We start from the raw sequence: 22,850 nt of genomic DNA, 5'->3' as shown, positions 1-22,850 counted from the left end.
CGGAGCAAGCTGCTTCTCCCAGGTGCCGAGTCCACGCGGCCAAGTGGGGCCTGTTGTGCACCGCGTCTGCTGCACACGGTAGAGGCAGGGGTTACACCTTCAAACCAGCAGTGCCAGGAGGGCTCAGCGCCTGGAGAGGCTGGCGGTCTCGTGCGTTTCCGAGCGGTGGTGGTCGGTGACGCCCTCTGTCAGCAGCGTGCGGCGGCTCTGGGACTGTCAGCAGGACGTGTGCTGCCGGAGTCCGGCCCTTGCAGACGGCCCTCCTTCGGGGGGCGTCACTTCCCGGCCCACTGTTGGCTTTCCGGGCGGATTGAAAGATGCCCCCAGGCACAAGCGTGTGGAGGTCCTCGCCCTGGTACCTTTGAGCTCCTTGGAAGTAGGATCTTTGAAGAGGTTACTGGTGCACCCAAGGTCATCCGGCATGGGGTGGGTCCTAGTCCCATCTGCGCGGTGGCCTCATGAAAGAGGAGAGACAGGAAGAGGAGGCACGGACATGTGACTACCCACAAGGAACTCCCGGGCCCCAGCGGCTAAGAGACAACACTCTGAGTCCCCGCTGCAACTGTGAGCCAGTTCATTTCTGTCCTGGCCTGTGCCCCGCGTGTCCTCCTCAGTCGCAGCCAGCCCTGGAGCCACAGGATGCCTTGATGCCCCGGGGGAGGGGGCTTTGATCTCTTGGGTTGGTGTACCTGGCTCCTTGACTCTGGGGCGCGAGTTTCCGCTGGGTCTTTCCGCCTCCTGCCGGGATTTTCCGGAGGCTGTGTCTGGAGCACCAGGAGGTTTCTCCACTTCCTGTTTTGAGCTCTCTCCCGACTGCCCGGGACAGGCCGCTGTCTGGTCCCTGCCACCGTCTCAGGCTGCGTCCAGTCTCCTAGCGGCGAGCTAGGCGTCTGTGGTGTCATTTTTCTTTTACTTATTCCAAGAAGCCCTGTCCCCAGGCAGCAGAAGTCCCCAGCCTGAGGTGCCAGCACTGTCCTGCTGTGTGACACGTGTGTGTCAGCCTTGTCCCTGTTGGCAGGGGCTGGGGTTCCACCTCCCAGTCCTTCTAGCCCCACAGATTGGGTGTGGTCAGTGCCCAGAGCGAGCACGTGGCCAGGCACCCAGAAGTCCTGAAGGGTCACGCATAACCCCGAGGAGGAGGCCGTGTCTCCGCCTGTGGGTGGGCACCATGATGTGGACAGCAGGGCGCGTCCCACACCCACTGCTGCTCAAGTCCGACTTCATCCCCTCAGGTGCTGTGACGCTTGGCTGGAGGCCGGCAGTGCCAGCCGGTGACTGTAGCCTATTTCTTACTGGTTGCTTTGAGGCTCTCTAATAGGCTGTTTCTTGGAGCGGTTTTAGGTTAAGGGAAGGCTTGTGCAGGAAGTCAGAGATCTGGTGCCTGGTCCTCCCCATGCTGTTTCTCCCTGTTCCTAAGGGCCTGCATCCCGCCCTGCATTTGTCACAACGTGAACCAACGTGGATACGTGGTTACGTACCAGAGTGGAGTCTGGCTTTGGGCTCAGCGCTCCCTGTTGCACACTCCTGTGGGTTTGAAAATGCGTCACGTCACGTGTGCACCATGAGGGTGTCATGCAGGAGAGTCTCCCTGCGCGGACACTCCCCCTGCCCACCCCCCGCCGCCCCTGTACCCGTCTCCGCGGATCTTCTCATGGTCTCTTCAGCTTTGCCTTTCCCAGGTCACGTGGTTGGGATCATACAATACGGAGCCTTTTCAGATGGTTCCGTTGACTCAGCCCCACGGGTTTAAGGCGCGTCCAGGTCTCTCCCTGACTGATAGCGCCTGTCTTCCCACCATGGCCATAATCTCCTCTGTGAGGACGTGCACGCTTGTTACCTGTTCACCTGCTTGCCGCCGGTGTGGCAGTTACAGAGAGAGGCTGCCTTGGACATTGTGTAGGTTTGTGTGGACCTGAGTTTCGTCTCATTTGACTAAATGCCAAGAGCACAGTTGCCAGCTCGAATGCCCTGGTTAGCTGTGCAAGCGACCAGACCCTTCCGGCTGTGCCGTTTCGTGCTCCGGCCAGCAGTGGGTGAGAGTTCCCGTTGCTCTGCACAGTGGCCGCCATTTGATGTTGAGAGTTTGGGTTGTAACTGTGCTGGTGGGCTTGGCCTGGGGTCTTGTTTTCATTGGCACTCAGCAGTGACGTGTGTTGCTGGGTGCCGTTCCACGCACTCCCTGTCCACCTGCGTATCTGCTGTGGTGCGATGTCCGCTCGGCGCTCTGGCCCGTTTTGTAATCGAGTTGTTTGTGGTTTCCTCATTGGCCTTCAGTGATTCTCTGTGTCTTGGATACCAGTCCGCACTTTAGCTGACTTACTCCCGGTGATTAGCCCTGTTCTGAGGCCAGGAACCAGCAGTAATGGCTTTCTCTCCCTGGGTTTGGCGTCGGTGCCTTTCTGTCTCTGGTTCGTAAGTGGCTTCTTACCCCCCACATTGCTGGTTTCTTGCCCAGCCGAGCGTCCTTTGTCTTGTGAACCACACTTAGAGACACTCTCCTCTCCCTTGCTAAATACCACGTGATTGGAACAGCTCTCTGCAGTTTGAAGTGAGGTGCTCTGGCCTGAACGGAACACTGTGTTCTCCCTTGCAGGATCCCTCCCAACCTGAATGGGCTAGAGTACCCGCTGGCATATCACAGAGCCCAGGGTGAAGGCCACACCCAAGATGTGTGTGTCTCGGCCAAGGGCCAGGCCGGCAGGCTCGGGGTGGCCATGTCTCTGCAGTGGTTGTGCGAGTCCTTGAAGGAAGTAACGGCTCCCTCTGCTTTTCTCTCAGGTGTGACGTATGCAGCCAAAGGCTATTTTGATGCCCTCGTGAAGATGGGAGAGCTGGCCAGTGAGAGCCAAGGCTCCAAGGAACTGGGTAAGACCTCTGGATGTGCTGCAGAGCCCAGGCGAGGCCAGACACGTCTGACGTGCTGAGCAAAGCTGGGTCCTTGTCTTGTCTGGTCCCCTCTGACTTGGAATCAGGTTTTACCTGTCAGATATGTTAACAGCGCTCATGACTGGTGGGGGCAGTGGGGTTCTCAGCCTGCTGAAAGCAAGATGCACTGGACAGCCCCTCTGGGGTGCTGCTCGGAGCTTGTGGTATCGGGGCATCTCCTCGGAGGATGCAGCTTGGGAGTGAGGAGCCGTGGGAAAAGCCACGTTTAAGGTGTTTGGGGAGGGCGTACATCAGCAGTGGGTCAGTGGCCCGGACAGTGCAGCACTGGGGCCACGTGTGTGGTCTGTGGGTCGGCCGGGCCCTGTCTGGTGAGACTTGTGACCTCAGGGAGGACCTGGAGGTCTGGCCTGGCCGGCGCACTGGGCTTGACCCGCCCAACGGGAAGACCAGCATGGGCTGAGAAGCCACTGGGTTTTCCCGGCTTCCCCTTGGCTTTCTCGTCTGGGCTTCTGGCAGCACAGTTGGGCCACAGCCAGCATTTCTGGGGTGGCCCGCAGATCTTGGGCAGCGTCTCTGGCAGGGACTGCCCTGGCCGAGGACACCAGCAGGCCTGTTGGGGTGCGGAAGGAGGTTGCCTGCGTGCCTTGTTCCCGACAGTGTGGTTTCCCTCGAGTGGCTGGCTGCTCCCCTGATGGACGTCAGCCCTGGGTAGCAGCCACAGCCTTGGGAGCCTGAGTCCCTGTGTCTTGTGAGCTACGCCCAGCCCTGTCCATGCAGCTCTGCCTGCTCCCACACCCTCTGTTCTTCCCACAACAGCTTCCACAAGGAGTCAGGCTCTGTGGCCACCTCCTCCACTCCCTTGTTTGGGGAAACTGAGGCTGAGCTGGGCCAGGCACCTTCCTGCGCGTTCTGTGTGTTTTGTCCTTCCCACTTGGGCAGGTGAGAGCAGAGCGCCTGTGGGGCGTGTACCAGGGAAGGGCCGCTTGCAGGTGGGGCTCAGGTGGTTGGAAGGCGTTGCTCTCATCCCAGTGACTCTGGGGAAACCTCTTCATCTCATGGCCGCCCCGTGGGAATGCAGCAGGGCTACATCCACACACCTGGCCTGGCTTGGTGATGGCTGGCGGACAGTGGGCCCTGCCTGGCTGCCCTCCTACAGCCCCCGTTCTGGGTATATGGAGTTTGGGAGCAGTGCCCACCTCCCCTGGCTCTGCATGGTGTGTGTGAGCCCGGGCGTGTTTGCAGGCCTGGCCTCAGCCGGTCTGGGGGGTTAGCATCAGGGTCGATCGTGCACTGGACTGGGGAGGGGTGCGGCGTGTGCTAGAGGCGAGAGGCCAGGCCTGCCTTCTCCTGCATCGTGAGCCCACACAGCAGGTGGGGTCTGCCCGGGGACCAGCTCAGTCGCCCTGTGGCCCCACAGTGTGTGTGGGGTCCAGGACTACGGTGGGAACACAGAACTTAGTGGGTGGAGGGCTTGGAGGCTTCTTCTACCCCGAGCCATCGACCTGCTGAGCAGCCTAGAAGGGCTCTCACCACGCACCCTGCGTCCTGGCATTGGTCCTGGGGGACACTGAGGGAGAGATGTGTCCTCGTGCCCAGGAGCTCACACAGTTCCCCCTGAGTCAGTGGCTCCGTCAACTGTTGCTCTTTGATGTCTTCTCTGGGGTGTGGGATATGTCACATGACAAGTCCCCACGTGTGTCTGACCTTTTTTTGCTTAGGTAACAACTTTATTGAGACCCAAGGAGCTCTGATAGCACGGTGGGTAAGGCATTGGACAGTAACCGAAAGGTTGGTGGTTCAAACCCACCAGCTGCTCCATGGAGGAAGATAAAGCAATCTACTTCCATAAAGATTGACAGCCTTGGAAACCCATGGGGTTCACTGTGAGTCGGAATCAACTTGATGGCAGTGGGTTTGGTTTGGTCTCATAGAGATCCAGTCCACGTGCTGTACAAGTACTTAAAGTGCACAGCTGGTGGCTGTTGGCATGGCCACAGGTCAGCATGGCCATACGTGGGCGTGGACACAGGTCAGCATGGCCTCAGGCCCATAGGTTGGCAAGGCCACAGGTTGACGGGAGGACAGGGTCATGCAGCTTTCGTCACAATCAATCTTAGAACGCATTTGTCGTCTCAGAGATAGACCCGTGCCTTTCAGCCTCCCCGCCCCCCATCCCAGACACTGGTTCTCTCTGGTCCGCTTTCGGTGCCTGTGGATTTGTATGTCTGGGACGTTTCATGTGAATGGAATCGTGGGATATGTGGCCCCTTTTGTCTGGCTTCTTTCCCTTAACATGATGGTTTCGAGGTTCATACGTGCTGCAGCATCCGTCAAAACTCTGTTCCCTTTGTTGCTGAATTACACCCATGTGTGGATAAGCCATGGCTCCATTCCTGGTGAAGGACCTCCGGCCCACCCTCTGTGGGCCGCAGTGGACGTAGACGCACCGGCTCTCCTGAGTGGACACACTCTCTGCCTGGTCTGTGCCTGGGAGAGGAACCGGCGGCCGGACGGTCAGAAGCTGAGCTTTCAGTAAAGCAGCCTGGGCTCTGGCGCCCTGACACGCCCGCTGCCCATCCTCCTCTTACCTGTGCCCCACTCCTGAGTAGTTTCATTTCTTTTTCTTAATTATGATTTGGGCGAAAGTTTACAGAGCAAATTCACTTTCCATTCAGCAACTCACATGAACTTTGTCTCATGATGACATTGACTGCAATTTACCGTAATGCAACAGCTCCCCTCCCACCCCCTCCCCATATTTACCTCTTCCCTGTGTCCATCCCTTCATGCACTCCTGCCTCCTGAGCTGTCTCCCTCGGCGTACACAGCCCTTCTTTCTCCCATGATTGTTCTCTCCAAGGAGTGTATCTACCTCAGATAAGTGTTCAATTCATATGCCTGGAAGCCACAGGTGTGGGTTGAATTCCAGACCTGAAGGGCAGCTAGGGGCCATAGTCTCAGTGGCTCCATCAGGCTCTACCAGGCCAGCAAACCTGGACCCCCTTTTTTTTTCCCAAATGATTTTGAGTTTTGCTCCACATTGTTCTCCCACTCTATCCAGGATCTCCTGCAAAGATCCCTTTCCAAGTGGCTGACAGTGGTAGCTGGGTACCATCTAGTTCTTCTGGTCTCATAGTTGTATAGGCTGAGGATCACATGGTGTACCAGTCACTTGGACTACTTGTTTCCATGAATCTTTGGTTTTCTTCGTTCTTCTTTGCTCTGGACAAGGAGAGACCCATCGTTGCATCTAGATGGCTGCTTGAAAGCTTTTAAGATCCCAGTCACCAAGTAGGATGTGGAACAATGTTTTTGTGTGGTATATTATGCCAATTGAGCTTGATGTCCCCTGTGAGCATGGTCCCGAGCCTACAGGTCCAACTGCTCACTCCCTTTGGGTACCTGGCTGTGCCCAAGAAGTGACAACAATCTTGTCCCTTCTCAGCTCCACTATGTATCTGGAAATTTTTACAGAACATACAAAGATACTTTTAGAAACATTGTCTGCCAATCCTATACATGGTCATGGGCACACTCCCCACTGCATAGATGTACGTAATAGTTCAACCTGTCCACCCGTCTGCCCACCCGTAGACCCATGTTTGCCTTTGCTGACAACGCAGTGCTGTGTGCTAACAGGGTTCATCTCTGTTGTCTGCCCTCCCATGCACCTCTGTCTGTCTTCCTCTTCCTCACTGCCACCGTGTTGATCGTCCGGAGCAGTTCCTGGTATCCCCACGTGTCTGACAGTTCTCTCCTGTTCTCAGTTTGAGAGGTTCTCTGATGATTGTTGTCACTGCGGATCTGAGTTGACCTTTTTCGTTCGGCTCTTCCTCCCTGCCCAGTGTCTTTTGTCAGTGTGGGCCCAGCGCAGTGCCTGGTGTTTCTGTTGTGATGTGAGACACCTGGGACTGCCATGACTTTCACAACTTCACGGAGGTAGCATTGATGTACGGTAAATAAGTGTTTAACGTGTGATGCGTTTGATGCATGCATGCACTGTGATGTCACCGCCACAGTTGACAGCCTCCCTGGCCCCTGTTACCCCCTTTCTCTCTCCCCTCCATGCCCTTCCCCGTCCCCTTCCCTGTCTCCACGCAGCCACTGGTCTGTTTCTGTTGCTGTAACTTGGCATGCGTTCTGTCGGTGGGATCCCCGGTAAGCACCCTCTCTCTTGTCCTGCGTCTTTCATGCAGCACACCTCTGCTGGGACTCCGTGTGGGCGTGTGGACGTTACATGCTCCTGTGTGATCTCCTGGCACATGGACCCTCCACCACTGCTTCTTCAGCCCTCTGTTGAGGGACACTTGGCTGTTTCCAGTTTGGGAATGTCACAGATTGGCACTTCTCTGATTAACGGTGTCCAGAGTCTTCCCAGGCGCTTCTGGCCCCTGGGACATCTTGGTGGGGTGTCTCCCTGTCTATTGCGCCTTCTCTTTGTCTGTTAGGCTGCTTGTTGTCTTACCGAGTCGTGAACATCCTCTGTGTGCTCTGCGTCCTTTGTCGGACATGTATTTGAGACGTAGTTTCCCGCACCTGGGCCTGCCTTCTGTTTCTGGAGCAGAGTCATGTAAAGGCAGTTTGCACTGTGGTGTGGTCCAGTTTTCTGACTTCCCTGTGTTGTGCACAGCTCTGACCTCCCCCCACCACCACCGCTGCAGTTTCTCCGCAGTTAACCATCGCCTCACTCCGGGTTTGCTTGCATCTGTGTGGACCAGCATGGATTTGTTCCTGTCTGTCGCCAGCCAGCCCAGTGAAACGGGACTTCTCCCTCTGGGACCACCCTGCCGAGCCCCCGCCATAATCAGAGGCCGCTGTGAGGGAACCTTGTGTTTCTGGGTCCTAGTTCCACTTCCTCGTTTGGAGATTCTTTCCTTAAGAGATTTTTTTTTTTAAAGGGCATTTTCAGGTGTAACAAAAAATTGTGTAGAAAGCAGAGTCCCATCCAGCCTGTCTGCCCGTGACAGTGTGCAGGTCACCTGCGTCCCTGTGCAGCGTCGGTCAGCTGATGGACGGTATTGGCACACTGTTACTGACTGAGTCCAGTCTGCCGGAGGACTCAGTCTGTGTTGTACATTTCTGTGGGTGTTGACAGATGTGTCATGTCACGTGTCCACTGTGACAGTGTCATGCAGAAGACCTAAATGTGTCCCGGGCCCCACCTGCTCGTCTCTCCCTCTCTCTGAGCCCCAGGCAACCCCTGGCCTGGCCACAGACTCGCCAGTTAGCCTTTTCCAGGACACCACGTGGCCGGGACCCTGAGCAGGGAGCCTCAGACGGGCTTCTCTCCCTTACAAATGGGCGCGCCAGGCCCCTCCAGCCCTCACAGCTTGCTGCCCGGTGGCTCCGTGTGCATGAATAACCCTGCGTTGTGCGTGTAGGCCTGTTTGCTCGCAGGAGTCATCTCTACGTTAAAGGACCTTGAGCCCAGCTGCCCTGGGAAGGTCCTCTGCCTGGCATCTGGCGGGTCAGCATCCTGGGTGGGAACCCGTCGTCCCCAGAGTCGGTGCCGTTACCCCGTGGCCCCTCCCTCTGGACTTGTGGGCCTCCACCAAGGCTGTTGTGAAGCTGATCTTTGCATGCGGCTTTTGTTTTTGCTTTGCCCCGTCCCTGGAAGCGTTTCAGAGCCCAGTCCTCAGTGTTCTGACAGTTTGCCTCAGGGGAACTTGGCGTCCCAGGAGGATGGACGTGGTGCTGTAGGGCCTACAGTCCTAGAAGGAGGTGGAGCCAGGCCGGTACATAGCTGCATCCTATGGGTGAGGAGGGAGGAGTGGGCCGGGGAGGGGCGAGGCGAGGAGCAGACAGCCGGGTGTTTCTGCAGAACTGGGAGCAGTCCGGAGCAGAGGGCAGGGGGCTGGCAGGGAGTGTGGCTGGCACAGCTGGGCCTGGGGCATTGGGTGCTGGGCTCTTGGCGGGGGCTTGCTGGCCACTGGAAGGTGAACTTGAGCCAGGCGCCTCTGCTTGTCCGGGTTCAGGTTCATCGTGTAGTGGCGGGCAGCGCCGTGCGTCCATTTTTATTCTGGAACGTTCCGTGCCGTGAGTGTGCAGGAGTTGTCTCTCTTCTCTTGAGCAGCTGTTATCCCTGTGACTTCCTGCTCTGCTTTTGTCTCTGGGGCTCCATGACCAAACTCCACAGAGTGGGGAGCTTACGGGGCAGGAGTGCATGTCTCTGCTCTGAGTCATGGCATTGGCGTGTTGTTCTTCTGCAGCCTCTCCCAGCTCCTGGCAGCCACCGTGCCCCTTAACGCTCCTCTACTGTCTGTCACTGCGCCTTCCCTGACCCCCTGCCGGCTCTCCCCTTTCGTGAGAAGCCCCTCAGAAGGGCTTAGGGCTTGGGCCCACCTCGCCCAGGATGACCTCATGGAACCTGGCAATCGACGGCTGATTCTCAGGTGCAGGCTCGGGTTTCTGTCTCTTCGGGGCCTTGGTTCAGTGCACACGGCACTCTGAGCATGGTGGGCCGGGAGCCCAGTTCCAAGCCTGTGCAGGGCAGACATTGGCGGGATTCTGGGATGTTTGCGTGCTTACCCCAGAGCAGATGTCCCTGGTGAGGCTGCCTCGGTACAGGGCCGCTCGAGGGGCTGCAGCTGCAGACCCCTGACTTCGTGGGCGAGGAGCGAGCCCGTGGGCTGAGCCGGCAGCTCTGGGCCTCTCTGGGTTAGGCTCAGCACGGGAGGGAAGGCCCTTCTCCCAGTGTGGTGGAGACCGCACGCTTGACCCGGGCAGGGTACGATGCCAGGTTCTTAGAGGGGGCAGCCCCTGATGGGCTTGGCCAGCCTGGTGCTCAGAGGCCTTTGGACAGGAGGTGAAAACTCCCAGCTGAGTTGACATCTCGGTGCGCATGGGCAGGTTCTCTCCCTTGGTGATATTGTGGATATTGGTGGGTGATTTGCCAAGGTGGGGATCCAGCCCAGAGGGACCCCAGCCCCAAGCCCACCCCATGCAGGTGTCTGCAGAGAAAAGAGAGGTTTTCTAGTACTGAACGTACATGCCTGTCCCTGCTGTAAAGCCCTGGCAGGGAGGATGGGGTCCTTGCTCTGGGTGGAGCGCTGAGGGTTTAGGGGTGTGGTGGGAGGATGGGGTCCTTGCTCTGGGCGGAGCGCTGAGGGTTTAGGGGTGTGGTGGGCGGATGGGGTCCTTGCTCTGGGCGAGCGCTGAGGGGCTTGGGGTGGAGCATTGGTGGCCATCATCCCCATGGACCAGTGTCTCTGGGGTTCTAGGTGGGAGGCCACTGACCCAGGATACGTGTCCCCAGGCTCCTCAGGTCCTTGGCTTGTTGGCACTCACAGCTCCCGTTAACCACCTGGCGGCCTTGGCATCTGAAGTAACCAGCCCTGGCTTGCCAGGCCTCCGTCAGGAGCAGGGGTTTTCTTCATGGTTCTTGAATGGTCCCAAGTCTGGGGTGTTTGCTGGGATGGGTTACAGCTGGGCGCATGCCTGTGTTTAAGGCGTGCACGTCTGTCTGAAAGGAGCAGCCCCTGGCGACGGGTGCGGGGTTTCTGATTGTTTCCAAGTCTTGAGTAGTGCTGGCCTTTGTGGTCGTCCCCAGAAGAGACGTCTTCCGGTCCAGGCCGGCAGGCTGGTGGGTCTCTGCGTGGTGTTGGCGTGTTGGCAGGCCGTGTTACTAGGACTGTACCCCGGCGAGGTGCTGTGTTTCTTCCTGAAGACCTTGACCTCTCTGTCAGCGTGTGACCGTTTGGGCCTCTTGCTGGTCACTGCGTTTGCTGTCGATGGTCTGCACCTACCCGCTTCTCCGCGAGGCCCTGGGGACCGCTCAGCTTCTGACCATGTTGTCTCGGCATGCCCTCACTGGCCGGTCCGAGAGGTGGCTGGAGCCTTCAGGGAGTGCCCTTGGTGAAGAATTTGCTGCTGAAACCTGGAGTCAGCAGGTTGGTGCTGGTGTGAAGGGCTCACTGCTCCAGTCAGGCTCCCTGGGCCAGGTGCCCGCCTCGACTTGACCCCGGACGTTGTTTCTTGGTGACTTAATTTTGATGCCCAGCAAAGCAGGACTCGGCCTCACCCTCTCGCTGACTGCTTCCTGCCTGGGCCCTCAGGGTGTGGCCCTGCTGGCTGTGGGGAGCAGCGGGCGCCCTCCCATCCCCACTGTCCTGTGTCAGGAAGCCCTGGTGGGGCAGTGGTTAAGGTTCAGCCGCTAACGGAAAGGTTGATGGTTCAAACTCACCCACAGCTCTGCAGAAGACACCTGGCCATGTACTCCCCCAGAGCCCAGCCTGGGAGACGCCGGGGCAGCTCTCCTGGCCACACGGGTCGCGTCTGGCTCCAGCCCGGTCGGCCGCTCTTCTCGTGGTGTCCTCTCTCACATCTGGGACACTGTGCCTGCTGGCTCCTGTGCCCATGGGCTGTCGTAGTCGGTCCGGGTAACATGGGATCAGACTGCGCTGACCCTTGTCCTAGTTGTGGCGGCAGATGTCCCCCCTCCGTGGCAGGGCCCCAGGGCTGGCCCTTCCTGTGCCCACCGTGGCCTCCACTGGCCAGACGTGTGGTGCTCGGCAGGCGGGAGTCTCCGGCAGGGAGAGACTTCGGATGCGGATTTCCATTGAGTTTCCCAGCTCAGGGCAAGCCAGCCTCCGGCGGGTGGAAGCCCAGTCACTTCCCATCTTGGCGGGCCCCTTTGTTCCTCCTGGTCCGTCCTCTGCCCTTCTGTCTGCGTGTGCCGCTCACAGCTGGACGGCTCCCGACCGCACAGCAGGCTCGTCCTCCCGTCTTCTGTCGGCTGCTCCCCGCCGTGACGAGGTCTGTGCAGACGACTCTGTCAGGGCTTCGCTTTGATGAGGGGTGTGGAGGGGCTCCTCCTGCAACCCTCTGATCCCCGGCCAGCAGCCACCCACGTTCTGCTGTCTGTCTGCCAGCTGTATTTGGTTCCCAACTCTGCTGTCATGGCTGCAGTGGGCCAGCTCTGTAGATCTCCTGTGGCTGGGCGCCCCACCACTGCGGCAGCGCCCCGATCCGCGTGCACCTCCCGGCTCCTTTCCCAGGCCGGTGCATGTCCCCCTCACGGCTCCCAGTGCTACCACTTGGACTGGCCGCAGTCCAGGGCGGCAGGGCATCTGCGGGCCAAGGCTTCCAGCCCTGGTGTGTACCGACGTGTCTCCTCTGGGGCCGGACAGCGGATGGCAGCGGTGAGGGTGGGCGCTGTGGCTGCTCCGCAATTGCGTGAGCCTTGTTGTTGTTCTGTACTGTTAGGTTGAAATGGTGCTGCTGTGTCTTGAAGCGCGTCTTTAATTTCTGTGTGTGGTTTGCAGAGCACGTTAGTTTCTTGTTGAATGATCTGCGTCCACTTTGTTTTGTGACATTGGTTGTGACCCCCTGTGACAGTTCTTCCTGTTCCTGCCCCTCCCTGGGCACCCCGTTCCCATCCACCCATCTTTCCCGCCCCTTCCTGCCTTCGGAGCTCTGTTTGGGGACAGTTGCCGCCTTTTGGTCTCGTGTGGTGACTGTTCTCAGGAGTACATTTCTCACAGGTGTTCCTGTCGCGTCACAGACCTGTCTGTTGTTTGCCTGGAAGGTGACCCCCGGGGTGGATTCATTCCAAGTTTAAAGTCTCACGGTTTTCACTCTGTCAGAACTGAGTCTGGTCTTCCTTCGGGTTTTGAGTTCTGTTCCACGTTTTCCTTCTGCTCCGTCCAGGACCTGTGGGCAGTGGTAGTCGGGCACCATCTAGTTCCTCTGGTCTCAGGCTGGTGCAGGCAGGGCTCATGTGGTCGTCAGCCCTATGGACTCCTTGCTGTCTTCCCTCGTCTTTGCTCTGGAAGGGGAGACACCAGTAGCTGTATCTTAGATGGGTGCTTATAGCTTTTAAGACCCCAGTCACTACTCAGTACAGTGGGATGTGGAACGCTGTCTTTGTAGACTGTTATGCCTTGGCCTAGATGTCCCCTGATGTGTTCCAGGCCCCCAGGGGTGCTCTAGACACTGTAACGAAGACAAATGTTTGACTGACTGACGTTGCCAAGAACCAGACCTCCTTTCCTACTTAAGTAGAAACTCCAGCTAAGGACAAACTTAGGATCGGAATGAGTTCATAATCCAGGGACTGTTTGTGCCCTGTGTGGATCACAGCCCTGCTGGGACAGGTGGTCACCATGGATCAGCTGACGGCAGTCATTTTGGTTGGTGTCAGACACGTGGTCACGGGTCAGCCGACGGCAGCCATCGTGGCGGCGTGGTTTCCCTCTGCCCTAAAGGAGGACAGTGTTTTCCTGGCTCGGCAGAAGCCGTCCTGGAGCAGCCTGGCATCTCCGCCTGCACCTTGCTCCTTGGGCCACTGCCTTCTGTGCAGCCAGCCACTCCTGCCCTGAACGGCCCTGCAATGAGTTTGAGCTGACTCTGGGATCACTGTCTCGGCCCCAGCAGCACCGGTGGTCACACGGGTGCACTCGGGTTCCCCTGGAAGAGTCTTGGCACCATGGTCCTGGTGAGTGGCGCTCCCTTTCAGCCATCACTCCGAAGCAGACAGGCGAAGTCGGGGGCTGCAGCCCTGTGTCAGCGGCTTTCCCCAGCTGGGGCAGCCTGGCTCCCTGCACTGCCAACCCCTCCTGGCCTGCAGAGAGCTGGGTAGAGCCCATGCCTGTGGTGGGGGCAGCAGGTGGAGGAGGGAGAGCCCAGTGTCCTGACTGCGTGGAGGTGGCACAGAGCATGGACAGGGGCAGGCAGCCTCAGCACTCAGCCTGGGATTCCCTGTGGGACGGGTGGCACAGCCTCTACCTGACAGGAGGCTGAGTTAAGTACACACGTGGAATGTTCTAGACCTCCCAGGATGGTGCACTGCCCAGGGCATCGCTGTGATGGGCATGGACAACCGTCCCTGCAGAACATGCAACAGGGGCTTTTGCCCGCCCAGCGCTGTGGCATCCTCGGTGTCACGTGGCCTGCTGCTCTCTGCCAGGGCTGGCATCCGTGTGGCTGGTCACCTCCCAGGGCCTACTGTCTCTGCCTGTGAAAGCGGCCATGTGTGACAGTTGGGCACTTGTTTGTCATTGAGGGCCTGGCTCTGTGGCCCAGCCCTGCCATCCACAGAGTCCCTTGACACCCATGAGGAAGTAGGAGCTCTGCGTGGGTGCAGCCTCAGAGGGGTGTGGGGAGATGATTCCCTCTTCGCCTGGAGCTGTGGTGTCTGAGTCCCTGGAGAAGGCGTGTCCTGGAACCCCTTGCGTTTGGCTTGGCCCCCTCCACGGCGCATTCCAGGGTAGGGGTGGAGGGAGCACCCGCTCCCAGCTCTGGGAGTGACCCTGCCCAGCCCCTGTCGCCCACCTTCTCCCCAGGCCCTTGGCATCCTCAGAGGCCCTTGGGGCCTGTCCCATGGGCTTCTGTGACCCTGTGCAAGGTGCCCCAGGGTGGCTCCGTGGCCCCAGTCTCGGGGTGGAGGCCAGGGGCGTGGTACCGCAGCCCGTGTGCCATGGGACTGACCGTGAGACCCTGGCAGAAGGGCCGCCCGTTCATTGACAGAGGAACCCAGACAGAAAAGAGGGGCAGCCCCTCGGCCCGTCACGCTCTGGGCCCTGCCTGCCCCAGGCACCTCCTGGGACTGCACTTGTGGCACCCTGGGCCAGCTCCCTGGGTGTGCTTATGGGTATAGGGAAGATTTAGAGAAACGCCATGCCCCACCCGCACTTGAACTCTGCGATAGCGGGCAGGAGAGGAGACAGTGCTCCCAGCATCGGGCAGACGGCTTCCGTGTGGGGAGCAGGGTACGGGGAGGTCGGGGCATGGTCTGCTCCCCGTGTGCAGGACATGTTCCTGGCTCCAGGTCTGTGTTCCCCACCGAGGCTGGGCACCCTTAGGGGCCCCCTCTAGCCCCCCGGCGTCATCCCTGCTCCCCGAGCCCCTGCATGACTGAGGCGCGTGTGCGTGTGCAGACTCCTGCGGGCTGTGTCCACGCTCAGCGACTGACCCGGGAGCTGGGCGGGCAGAGAGTCCACACGCTCACCACGCTCAGTAATGGGGTTTGTTCTCTGTGTCGGGGGCCCAACCTCGGGGGGAGGTGGGGGGGCCTCCCCTGTCCCCGCGAAGCCCATGTCCCTGCAGTTGTTGATACAACACGGACACAAAGGCGGTTCTCTGGTTGCGATGTGTCCCAGAACAGCGCATGGGTAAGTATTGCTGTCTGGTATCATCTCCATGGCAACTCAGCCTTCGATTTTCCCGTCTGCGCCCCTCTTGGCACTTCTCCGTTTTTGTAGGCGGGGGAGATGCCTGCTTCTCCCAGGGAGACACCAGCAGCCTCTGCGGCAGAGGGTGCATGAGGGAGCGAGCGGGTTGGGGGGCCGATCCCCTAGGTGGGGGCCCCTCCCTGGTGGCACAGGCCCCATGGCGTCCCGCCTGGCAGCCTCCTCGCTGCCTGGCTCCCTTTTCCTGCGCACGAGAGCTCCGTTGTCCGTGCCTGGCTTGCCGTGTGCTAATCAGCTCAGTGCAGGGCCTCTCCGCTCTGGCAGCCACCAAAATAGCTGGAATCACAGGCCTTTGCTCAGGAGGCTTGGAGCCCGAGCCGCCCAGAGCCCGGCGTGAGCAGCGGGCTGTCGGCTCAGTGCCCCTGGGGCGTCCGAGCCTCCAGAAACACCCCAACCAAGGCCCCAGCGTCCTCTCTGCTTGTGACCAGAGCCTGTCATCGCCTGAGGGGACAGCCCGGCCCCGGCCTCCCCCGCCCGGCCGGCTCCAAGGACAGGTGGCTGCTCTGTGCCCCCCCACCCAGCGCCATCTGGGCTGCTGGCCACTAAGCCTCAGCACGTGCCCCTGCTGTCGGGACGGTGCTGGGCGGGGCTCGGGAGACGCCGGGCGGCCCCACGAGCAAGCGGAGGTGCCCCCCGCACGGCACACATCCCTGTCCTTCCTCCGTGGTGGCCGTGGGATGCCAGGCAGCAGGTCCCAGCAGGGCTGGCACTTGCAGCGGCCCATGTCTGTGTCCTCCTGTTGGCCTGCTCCCTGGAACTGGGAAGCAGTGGTGAGTCACCAGCATTCCGTGGCCGAGGGCGGCCGGCACACCCTTCTCCAGGTCTCGGGAGCAGTCGCTGGCAGAGCAGCCAGGTCGGGGCTGAGGAGAGGGCCCCAGCCACGGCTGTCCCTCCGACCGTGCCTGCCTCCTTGATGGCCGCTGCTCTCTCAGGCCTTCTGGAGGCCACACCAAGGGCTGGGAGGAGGGCCCTCCCTCGTGCCTCATGCCAGGGCCCTGGGCTTTTCACGGGCCCTGCAGGGTCCAGCCCACACCCCTCTTCACATAGGGCCCCACATCTCAGGCTGAGCTTAATTCTGGGACACCCCAGCCGCCATCCCCATGTGCCACCTACCCCTACCCAAGTGCCAGTGAATTCTGTGAGGAACAGGGCCGTGGTCAGGCAGGTGGATGCTGGAACTGGCCCTCGTCAGATAGCTCCTTGAGCTCCAGGACATGTGGGGGAGCTTGGGGGAACTTGATGGCCCCCCCCACCTCTGACCCCCAGTCTCTGAGGCCACCCTTGGAGCTTTTCCAGCATAAATGCTGCCGCCCGCTAACTGGTTATGCCAGTTTCACCCTGTGCCTCTCTGCAGCTGGGCAGGGACCTTGGCGGGGGGCATGTGTCTACCTCCTAGTCACAGAGGCACCTTGTCCCGGTGTGGGAGGCCATGTGTGGGGCCCTGCCCCAGGATGAGTGGCCATGTGTGGTGCCCTGTCTCTGTGTAGGGGCCATGTGTGGGGCCCTGTCCCTATGTGGGGGCCATGTGTGGGGCCCTGTCCCAGGATGGGGGCCAGGTGTGGGGCCCTGTCCCGGTGTGGGAGGTCGTGTGTGGTGCCCTGTCCCTGTGCAGGGGCCATGTGTGGGACCCTGTCCCAGGATGGGGCCATGTGCGGGGCCCTGTCCCTGTGTGGGGGCCATGTGCGGGGCCCTGTCCCTGTGTGGGGGCCATGTGCGGGGCCCTGTCCCTGTGTGGGGGCCATGTGTGGGGCCCTGTCCCAGGATGGGGACCAGGTGTGGGGCCCTGTCCCGGTGTGGGAGGTCGTGTGTGGTGCCCTGTCCCTGTGCAGGGGCCATGTGTGGGACCCTGTCCCAGGATGGGGGCCATGTGCGGGGCCCTGTCCCTGTGTGGGGGCCATGTGTGGGGCCCTGTCCCAAGATGGGGGCCATGTGTGGGGCCCTGTCCCGGTGTGGGAGGTCGTGTGTGGTGCCCTGCCCCGGGGTTGGGGGCCATGCACAGTGTTCTGTCCCCAGGTGGGGGTGCACGGTGCTCTGTCCCAGGGTTGGGGGCTGTGCGTGTGCCCTGTCCCCAGGTGGGGGTGCACGGTGCCCTGCACTGGGGTCAGGGTCTGTGCACAGTGCCCAGTCCCGGGGTCAGGAGCCATATGTGGTGCCAGCGCAGGGTTGAAGGCCGTGCATGGTGCCCTTTGCAGTGCCAGGGTACTTCCAGCATGATCCCGAGGAATCTGCTCTCTGTGCTGAGGTTGGGGGTACCTATGGGAGCTCTCTTGCCTCCAGGACAGCGGGGCACTGGGTGGCACAGGTAATGCTCACAGGAACGGGCAGGCATCGGGGGCAGACATGGCAGGGAGTTGAAGCTGGGTCCCTTACTGCCACCTGGACAGGGCCAGAGCCCCTGTCCTTCCAGCACACTCTCAGTGTCTGGGAGTCTCAGTCTTTCTTTTTTTATTGCTGTAAAATACATTCAGCTTAAAGCTCTGCCATTCTTGCCACCTTCAGGGGACAGTCCCGTGGCACTGGTCACTTACGGTGCTGTGCCTCTGTCACCACTGTTTCCAGGCCTTTCCACCCCAAACTGAAGCTCTGTCGCTGGGGGTCAGCAGTGCCTGCCGCTCTCCCACCCCGGCCCCGTGACCCCACTCTGCTGTCCCTCCCGGTGGGCTTGCCGGGCCCAGCTGTCTCCTGGAAGTGGGGTGGTGCCACGTTGGTTTTGCTGGGGCTGGCTTCTTTCACTCAGCGTTCGTTCAAGGTCTGTCTGTTCGAGGTCTATCCGTGGCGTGTCCCGGGACTTCCCTTCTGGCTGAGGGGGCTTGTCCTGTGGGAGGCTGATGTCGTGCTGTTGAGGACACATAGGTGATCTCATCCTTTAGCTGTTGTGAGCAGAGTTGCAGTGAACATGGGTGTCCGTGTGTCTGTCTGAGTCCCTGCCTTCGAGTCCTTGGGGTCCACACCCAGGGATTGCTGGGCCATGTGGTAACTCTGTGTGTAGCTTTTCAGGAAGCCCCTCACTTTATAGAAGGACAAGAGGGGAGTCACAGAGGTCTGAAGGTGGCCAGGCCACAGGGCCCACATCCCTGTGCCCTCTGCCTCTCCCGCTGTCCCCCAGAGCCACCCTCCCCCTCAGCTGCTTGTCATCAGCAAGCAGTCAGAACCCAAGTGTCTTCTGTAAATCATGCCTGAATCAGTAAAGACATCAACGCCACGAAGAATGAAACATCTGGGGCCCTCCTAGGTTAGGGAGACTAGAGGCGTCAGGCCTCGAGCAGGGACGAGGCCTTCACCCGGCGCCACAAACCCAGCAGCGGGCGTGGATCGCGCACTGAACTCATCGGTGGGCACGGACCACATGGCGAGCCGCCCAGGAGCTGTTTGTTCCAGCTGCTCCTGAGACGGTGTAGCTGTTGTGGGTCCTGTGTCATTAGGGAGCAAGAGACTAAAGACCTGGGTGCCCCATGCCCTGGGGCTTCAGTGGGCTCCAGGGGCAGGGGGCGTGCTCCCTGAGACGATCCGACCCTGTGACGTGGACCAGGGATCAGAAGACAGCGTGGAGCAGTGGCCGCTTGCCTGAGTGTGAGGACTGTGACTCCATGGCCAAGGTCCTTGTCCTTAGGATATGCACGCTGAAGGGTTGGGAGGAGGGAGACAGAGAGGCAGAGACAGAGATGGGGGAGACACACGGAGAGAGAGAGACAGAAAAAAAGAGCTACGGAGAGACCCAGAGAGAGAGAGAGACTGATGGGAGAGACAGACAGACGGAAGGGCAGGAGGCAGACGTGGTCATGGGGGCTGGCAAGTCTGAAATCTGAAGGGCAGGCGACAGGCTGGGAACAGGCAGGATCTCTTTTCTGGTCTGGAGGTAGAACCCTTCCTTCCTTCCTTGAGAAGCTGCAGTTTTTACTCTTAAAGCATTCAACTGATTGGGTAAGGCCCACTTGCCTTACGGAGGGGCCGTGTGTCGTTAGCTGGCTCCGACTCACGCAGCCCCGTGCACGGCAGGCCACCCTCCCAGTCTTGTGTTTGACGTGTGTGCTGGGTGCCTTGTTGCCAGTGCTCTGTTGACAGTCTTCTGTCCTGACCCATGGGGTTTTCACCTTTCTCCCTGCTCTGTCGCAGTCTGGAAGGTCCACTGAAACCTGTCCACCGTGGGGGGCTCTGCTGCTAACCCCACAGCCACACGCACACCCCTAGAGTCTGACTGGCTGACAGACGGTGGCCGGGAGATAAGATGTTTCGCTTGGAGTCGACTGATGGCACGTTAGTCACAGTCCAGTACCTTCACAGCAACACTGACGAGGGTGTGACCAGACACTGTGTCCTCCCCCCGGTGACACACAATAAATGCCATGCCCTGCGTGGTGACAGCTCTCACATGGACACACCTGACTGATTCCTCATCTGTGCTTTTTGGAGCCCTGTACATGTCATTTTCCCCATCCTCTGTGACCTTTCTTCTTTTCCCAAAGAGCACAGGTCAGGGCTGTGAGTGTGTCTGGCTCTGGAAGCTGTCATGGGGGTAGTGCTAGATCTGCGAACGGCTCGCTGGCCGCCGGCTCCTGGCCAGGCTGCGTGCTTGCTGTCTTTTCAGCAGTTCCAGAAACACCCAAGGATCTGGGTTTGACCCTTCCTGGCATCTGCTTGTGGGGCACAGCTGGATCAAAGCAGGGGCCCTGTCCTTGTGCTCCACCTGCCGGAGCTCAGTGGGGACTCTCGTCTGCTTGTCTCTGCTGGGCTGGCCTCTGACCTTGGCCTTCCCCACATTCTGGTGCCAGCACCTGCCCTGCGTGGTCAGCCCCCGCTGTGCGGCCCCTTTCACCGCTTCCTCTCATTCACCTGTGATGCTCTTTAAGTCCCAGCTCGTCCGTGCTTCCTCCACGACAGCTCATCTGACTCCTCCTTCTGCCCCTCGGCTCCGTGTCTGGGTTGCTCCGATCGCACTGCACTGTGCCATGGGCTCTGGTCACGCTGTGCTGTGCCGGCGGCGTCTTTGGCGGTCCCCGCGCCTTGCTCCATTCCTGACCCTGGGCCAGCACTCATCCGGGCAGCGTGTGCGCAGGTGGGGCTGGCCGTGTCCTCTCACCTGCGTCTCGTCCCAGGCTCTCCTGAGGTCTGCTCACTTCTGCAGGTCCTTCGGGGACTGTGGGCACTTACTCAGCAGCAGAAGACACAAACACGGCAGACCCTGATTCTCACTTGTGCTCGGGATTCTGAGGCCGGGTAAAGCCAGCTGCGGGTGGGCCGCCTGCTGCCCGCCCACACCATGCCCAGGGAGGCCCGTGCCTTTCCCCCACCCCCCGCACGCCCCTGCTGGAGGCGCCCCTGCTGGAGAGAGGGCTGAGTCCCCGGCCTGCCGGACACGCCTGAAGCATCGGTTCCTCCTAGCATGTCTGTTTCTTCACTCCGTTCCTGCCTCCACACTGTGCTCAGTCTGCCCAGGGCAGGACAGTGGATGGCCTCCAAAGCCTCCCTTTCAGGGACAGGGCCGACAGCCGGTGCTGCCCTGCTAGTCCCCCTCCTCCTCCCTCGAGGGCTGCCCTGGAGCTGGAGGGACCTCATGGGGCCCCACAGCTGTGCACCAGGGCTGGGAACCCTGAGCTTACCCCGTTTGCCGGGAGGTTTTGGCTGTAAGCAAGAGCATCACGGAGACTGACTGTGTGCGTGGGTCGTCATAAAACAAAACCACTTCTGAAAAGGAGCTGATGGTCACACCTTTCACAGCAGTCGGAGCGGAGGAGAGCATGTGTCCACCAGTGGGGCCAGGACAGTGGAGCACGGTATGATGGACTGTAAGGAGCCGTGCCGGGACGTGCAGTTCCCGTATGTGCTGAGACATGGATGAGCTCGGAAGACATGCTGAGTGACACAGATCTGTCACAGGAGGCCATGAGTTGTGTGACCCGTCCCATGAAGTACCCAGAGCGCACAGAAAGCAGACTAGTGGTGGCCAGGGTGGGGGAGGGGAGAGTGGGGGTGACGCCGGTGGTACGGGGTCTCCTCTGGGGGTGATGAGAACGACCCAGAATTAGAGAAAGCTGGTGTCTGTACAGCCTTGTGAACGCAGTGGGTACCGCGAAATTTACCCTCAAAAATGACTCTCTGGTGGGTTTTACATCAGGTGAGGCCCAGATGTGGGACGCGCCCTGGGGGGTCCGGTGAGCCACGGAGGTCTCGGCCGCTGGGCCCTTCTGGGAGCCCACAGTTCTTCCAGAGCACTGGCTGCCCTGAGCAGCTGGGCGTGGAGCCGCGAGGAGCAGGGGCTGGATGTGAGGGGCCCCCCGCTTGGAGGGGGCACAGAGCCCGCGTGCAGGCGGCCGTGGGTTCTGGCGTTTGGGACATGCTGATCTTTCGTGCTCTGGTAACGGGACCTGCTCACAGCCCCCAGCCTCAGGTGGGCGGCCTGGGAGCTCCTGGCTCTGTGTCGGGGCTCTGCTGCCCGCAGTGTTAGCTGAGGTCCCTGCAGGAGGAGAGGAGCCGGGCTGCAGGGTCCCCATGAGGAGCTGAGGCTCCATCTGCAGGGTGGAGGCGGGTGGCGGCTGGGGGAGGCAGCCGTGTCTTCAGTTCTCACGTTCACAGGCAGACATGCAGCTGCACAGAGGGTGTGGGGCAGGGCTGTGAGGAGGGCTGTGAGACGCGCCGATCTCCCCCAGAGCTGGTCTGGGTGGCCCCAGCTGACACTTTGTCTTCCTCTCACAATGTCCACTTCAGCCGGCGGGATGGTGGAGGCAGCCTGCGGTGGGGCAGTGTAGAGGTGTCTCCAAGCAGCATGGCAGTCGCCACCCTCTGGCCTCAGGAGCTGCTACCCCATTTCCCCCGGGGCCTAGTTCTTCTGGGGGGGGTTGCTATCAGGACACGGGGAGAGGGGGGAGCTGGCCCCAAGTCCCCTCCACGGCCCCGCCTACACACACACAGCCACTGCCTGGCACTCTGAGCGTATGCCTGGAGCACCTTGTCCAAGTCTGGGTCCTACCACACTCCTGGTGGGACCAGGGCCCCTGTCCAGCCTCACCAAGCCCTGGCTGGTCCCCTGGCTGGAGGCTGTGTGCTGGGCCAGACACTGCTCATGCCCCCAGCCAGCTGGGTGGCCTCTCCGGGGTGGACAAAGGCCCAGCCCTGCTCTCAACACTGGCCTGCACACATACCCAACCCAGGTCACAGTCAGTCATGCAGGAAGCAGCTACCTTCGCTGTCTGTGTCATCCGTGAGACTGGGAGAAGCATGTCTGGTTGGTTGGCCAGTCCTCCCGTGCTCCCATGCCCAGGCAGTCTGCTGGGGGGGAGGGGGCCATGCACGTACGTGTGTGTACACATATGTGTGTAGATGTGTGTGCTTGAGTGTGTGCATGTACGTGTGGGTGCCTCTGTGTGTGTGTATCTGTGCATGTGCACACATGGGTGTGCACATGTGGGTGTGGTGTGTGCCTGCACGTGTGTGCACACATGTGGGTGTGAGTGCATGTGTGCACATGCCTGCTCATGTGTATGTGTGCATGTATACCCGTGTGTGTGTGTGGATTTGACAGAACTCTGGTGGACTGGTTAAGTGCTCAGCTGCTAACTGAAAGGTTGATGATTCAAACTTGGCAGCTGCTTCACAGGAGAAAGATTGACAGCTTCCATAAAGACTGACAGCCTTGGAGACCCTGGTAGACAGTTCCACTCTGTCCTCTAGGGGCGCTGTGGGTCACAATCGACCCCAGGGCAGTGGGTGTGGTTTGGGCTTTGCTTCTGTGAAGACTGACAGCCTTGGAGACCCTGTGGGCAGTTCCACTCTGTCCTCTAG

At 60.2% G+C, this 22,850-nt stretch overlaps 1 protein-coding gene across 1 annotated transcript in view; it reads left to right on the top strand.

Moving 5' to 3' along the window:
- BAIAP2 (BAR/IMD domain containing adaptor protein 2) overlaps positions 1–22,850 on the top strand; it is a 54,339-nt gene that overhangs the window by 624 nt on the left and 30,865 nt on the right. The window contains exon 2 of the mRNA XM_007959590.2: positions 2,779–2,865. Coding sequence (XP_007957781.2) covers positions 2,779–2,865 — 87 coding nt within the window. The remainder of the gene's footprint in view (positions 1–2,778; positions 2,866–22,850) is intronic.

The sequence above is a fragment of the Orycteropus afer genome, unplaced genomic scaffold, assembly GCF_000298275.1.
Source record: "Orycteropus afer afer isolate SDZICR_OR568_19922 unplaced genomic scaffold, OryAfe1.0 scaffold00018, whole genome shotgun sequence".
NCBI lineage: Eukaryota > Metazoa > Chordata > Mammalia > Tubulidentata > Orycteropodidae > Orycteropus > Orycteropus afer.
The sequence above is the reverse complement of the archived record's forward strand: the minus strand, read 5'-3'. Positions and strand labels throughout refer to the sequence as shown.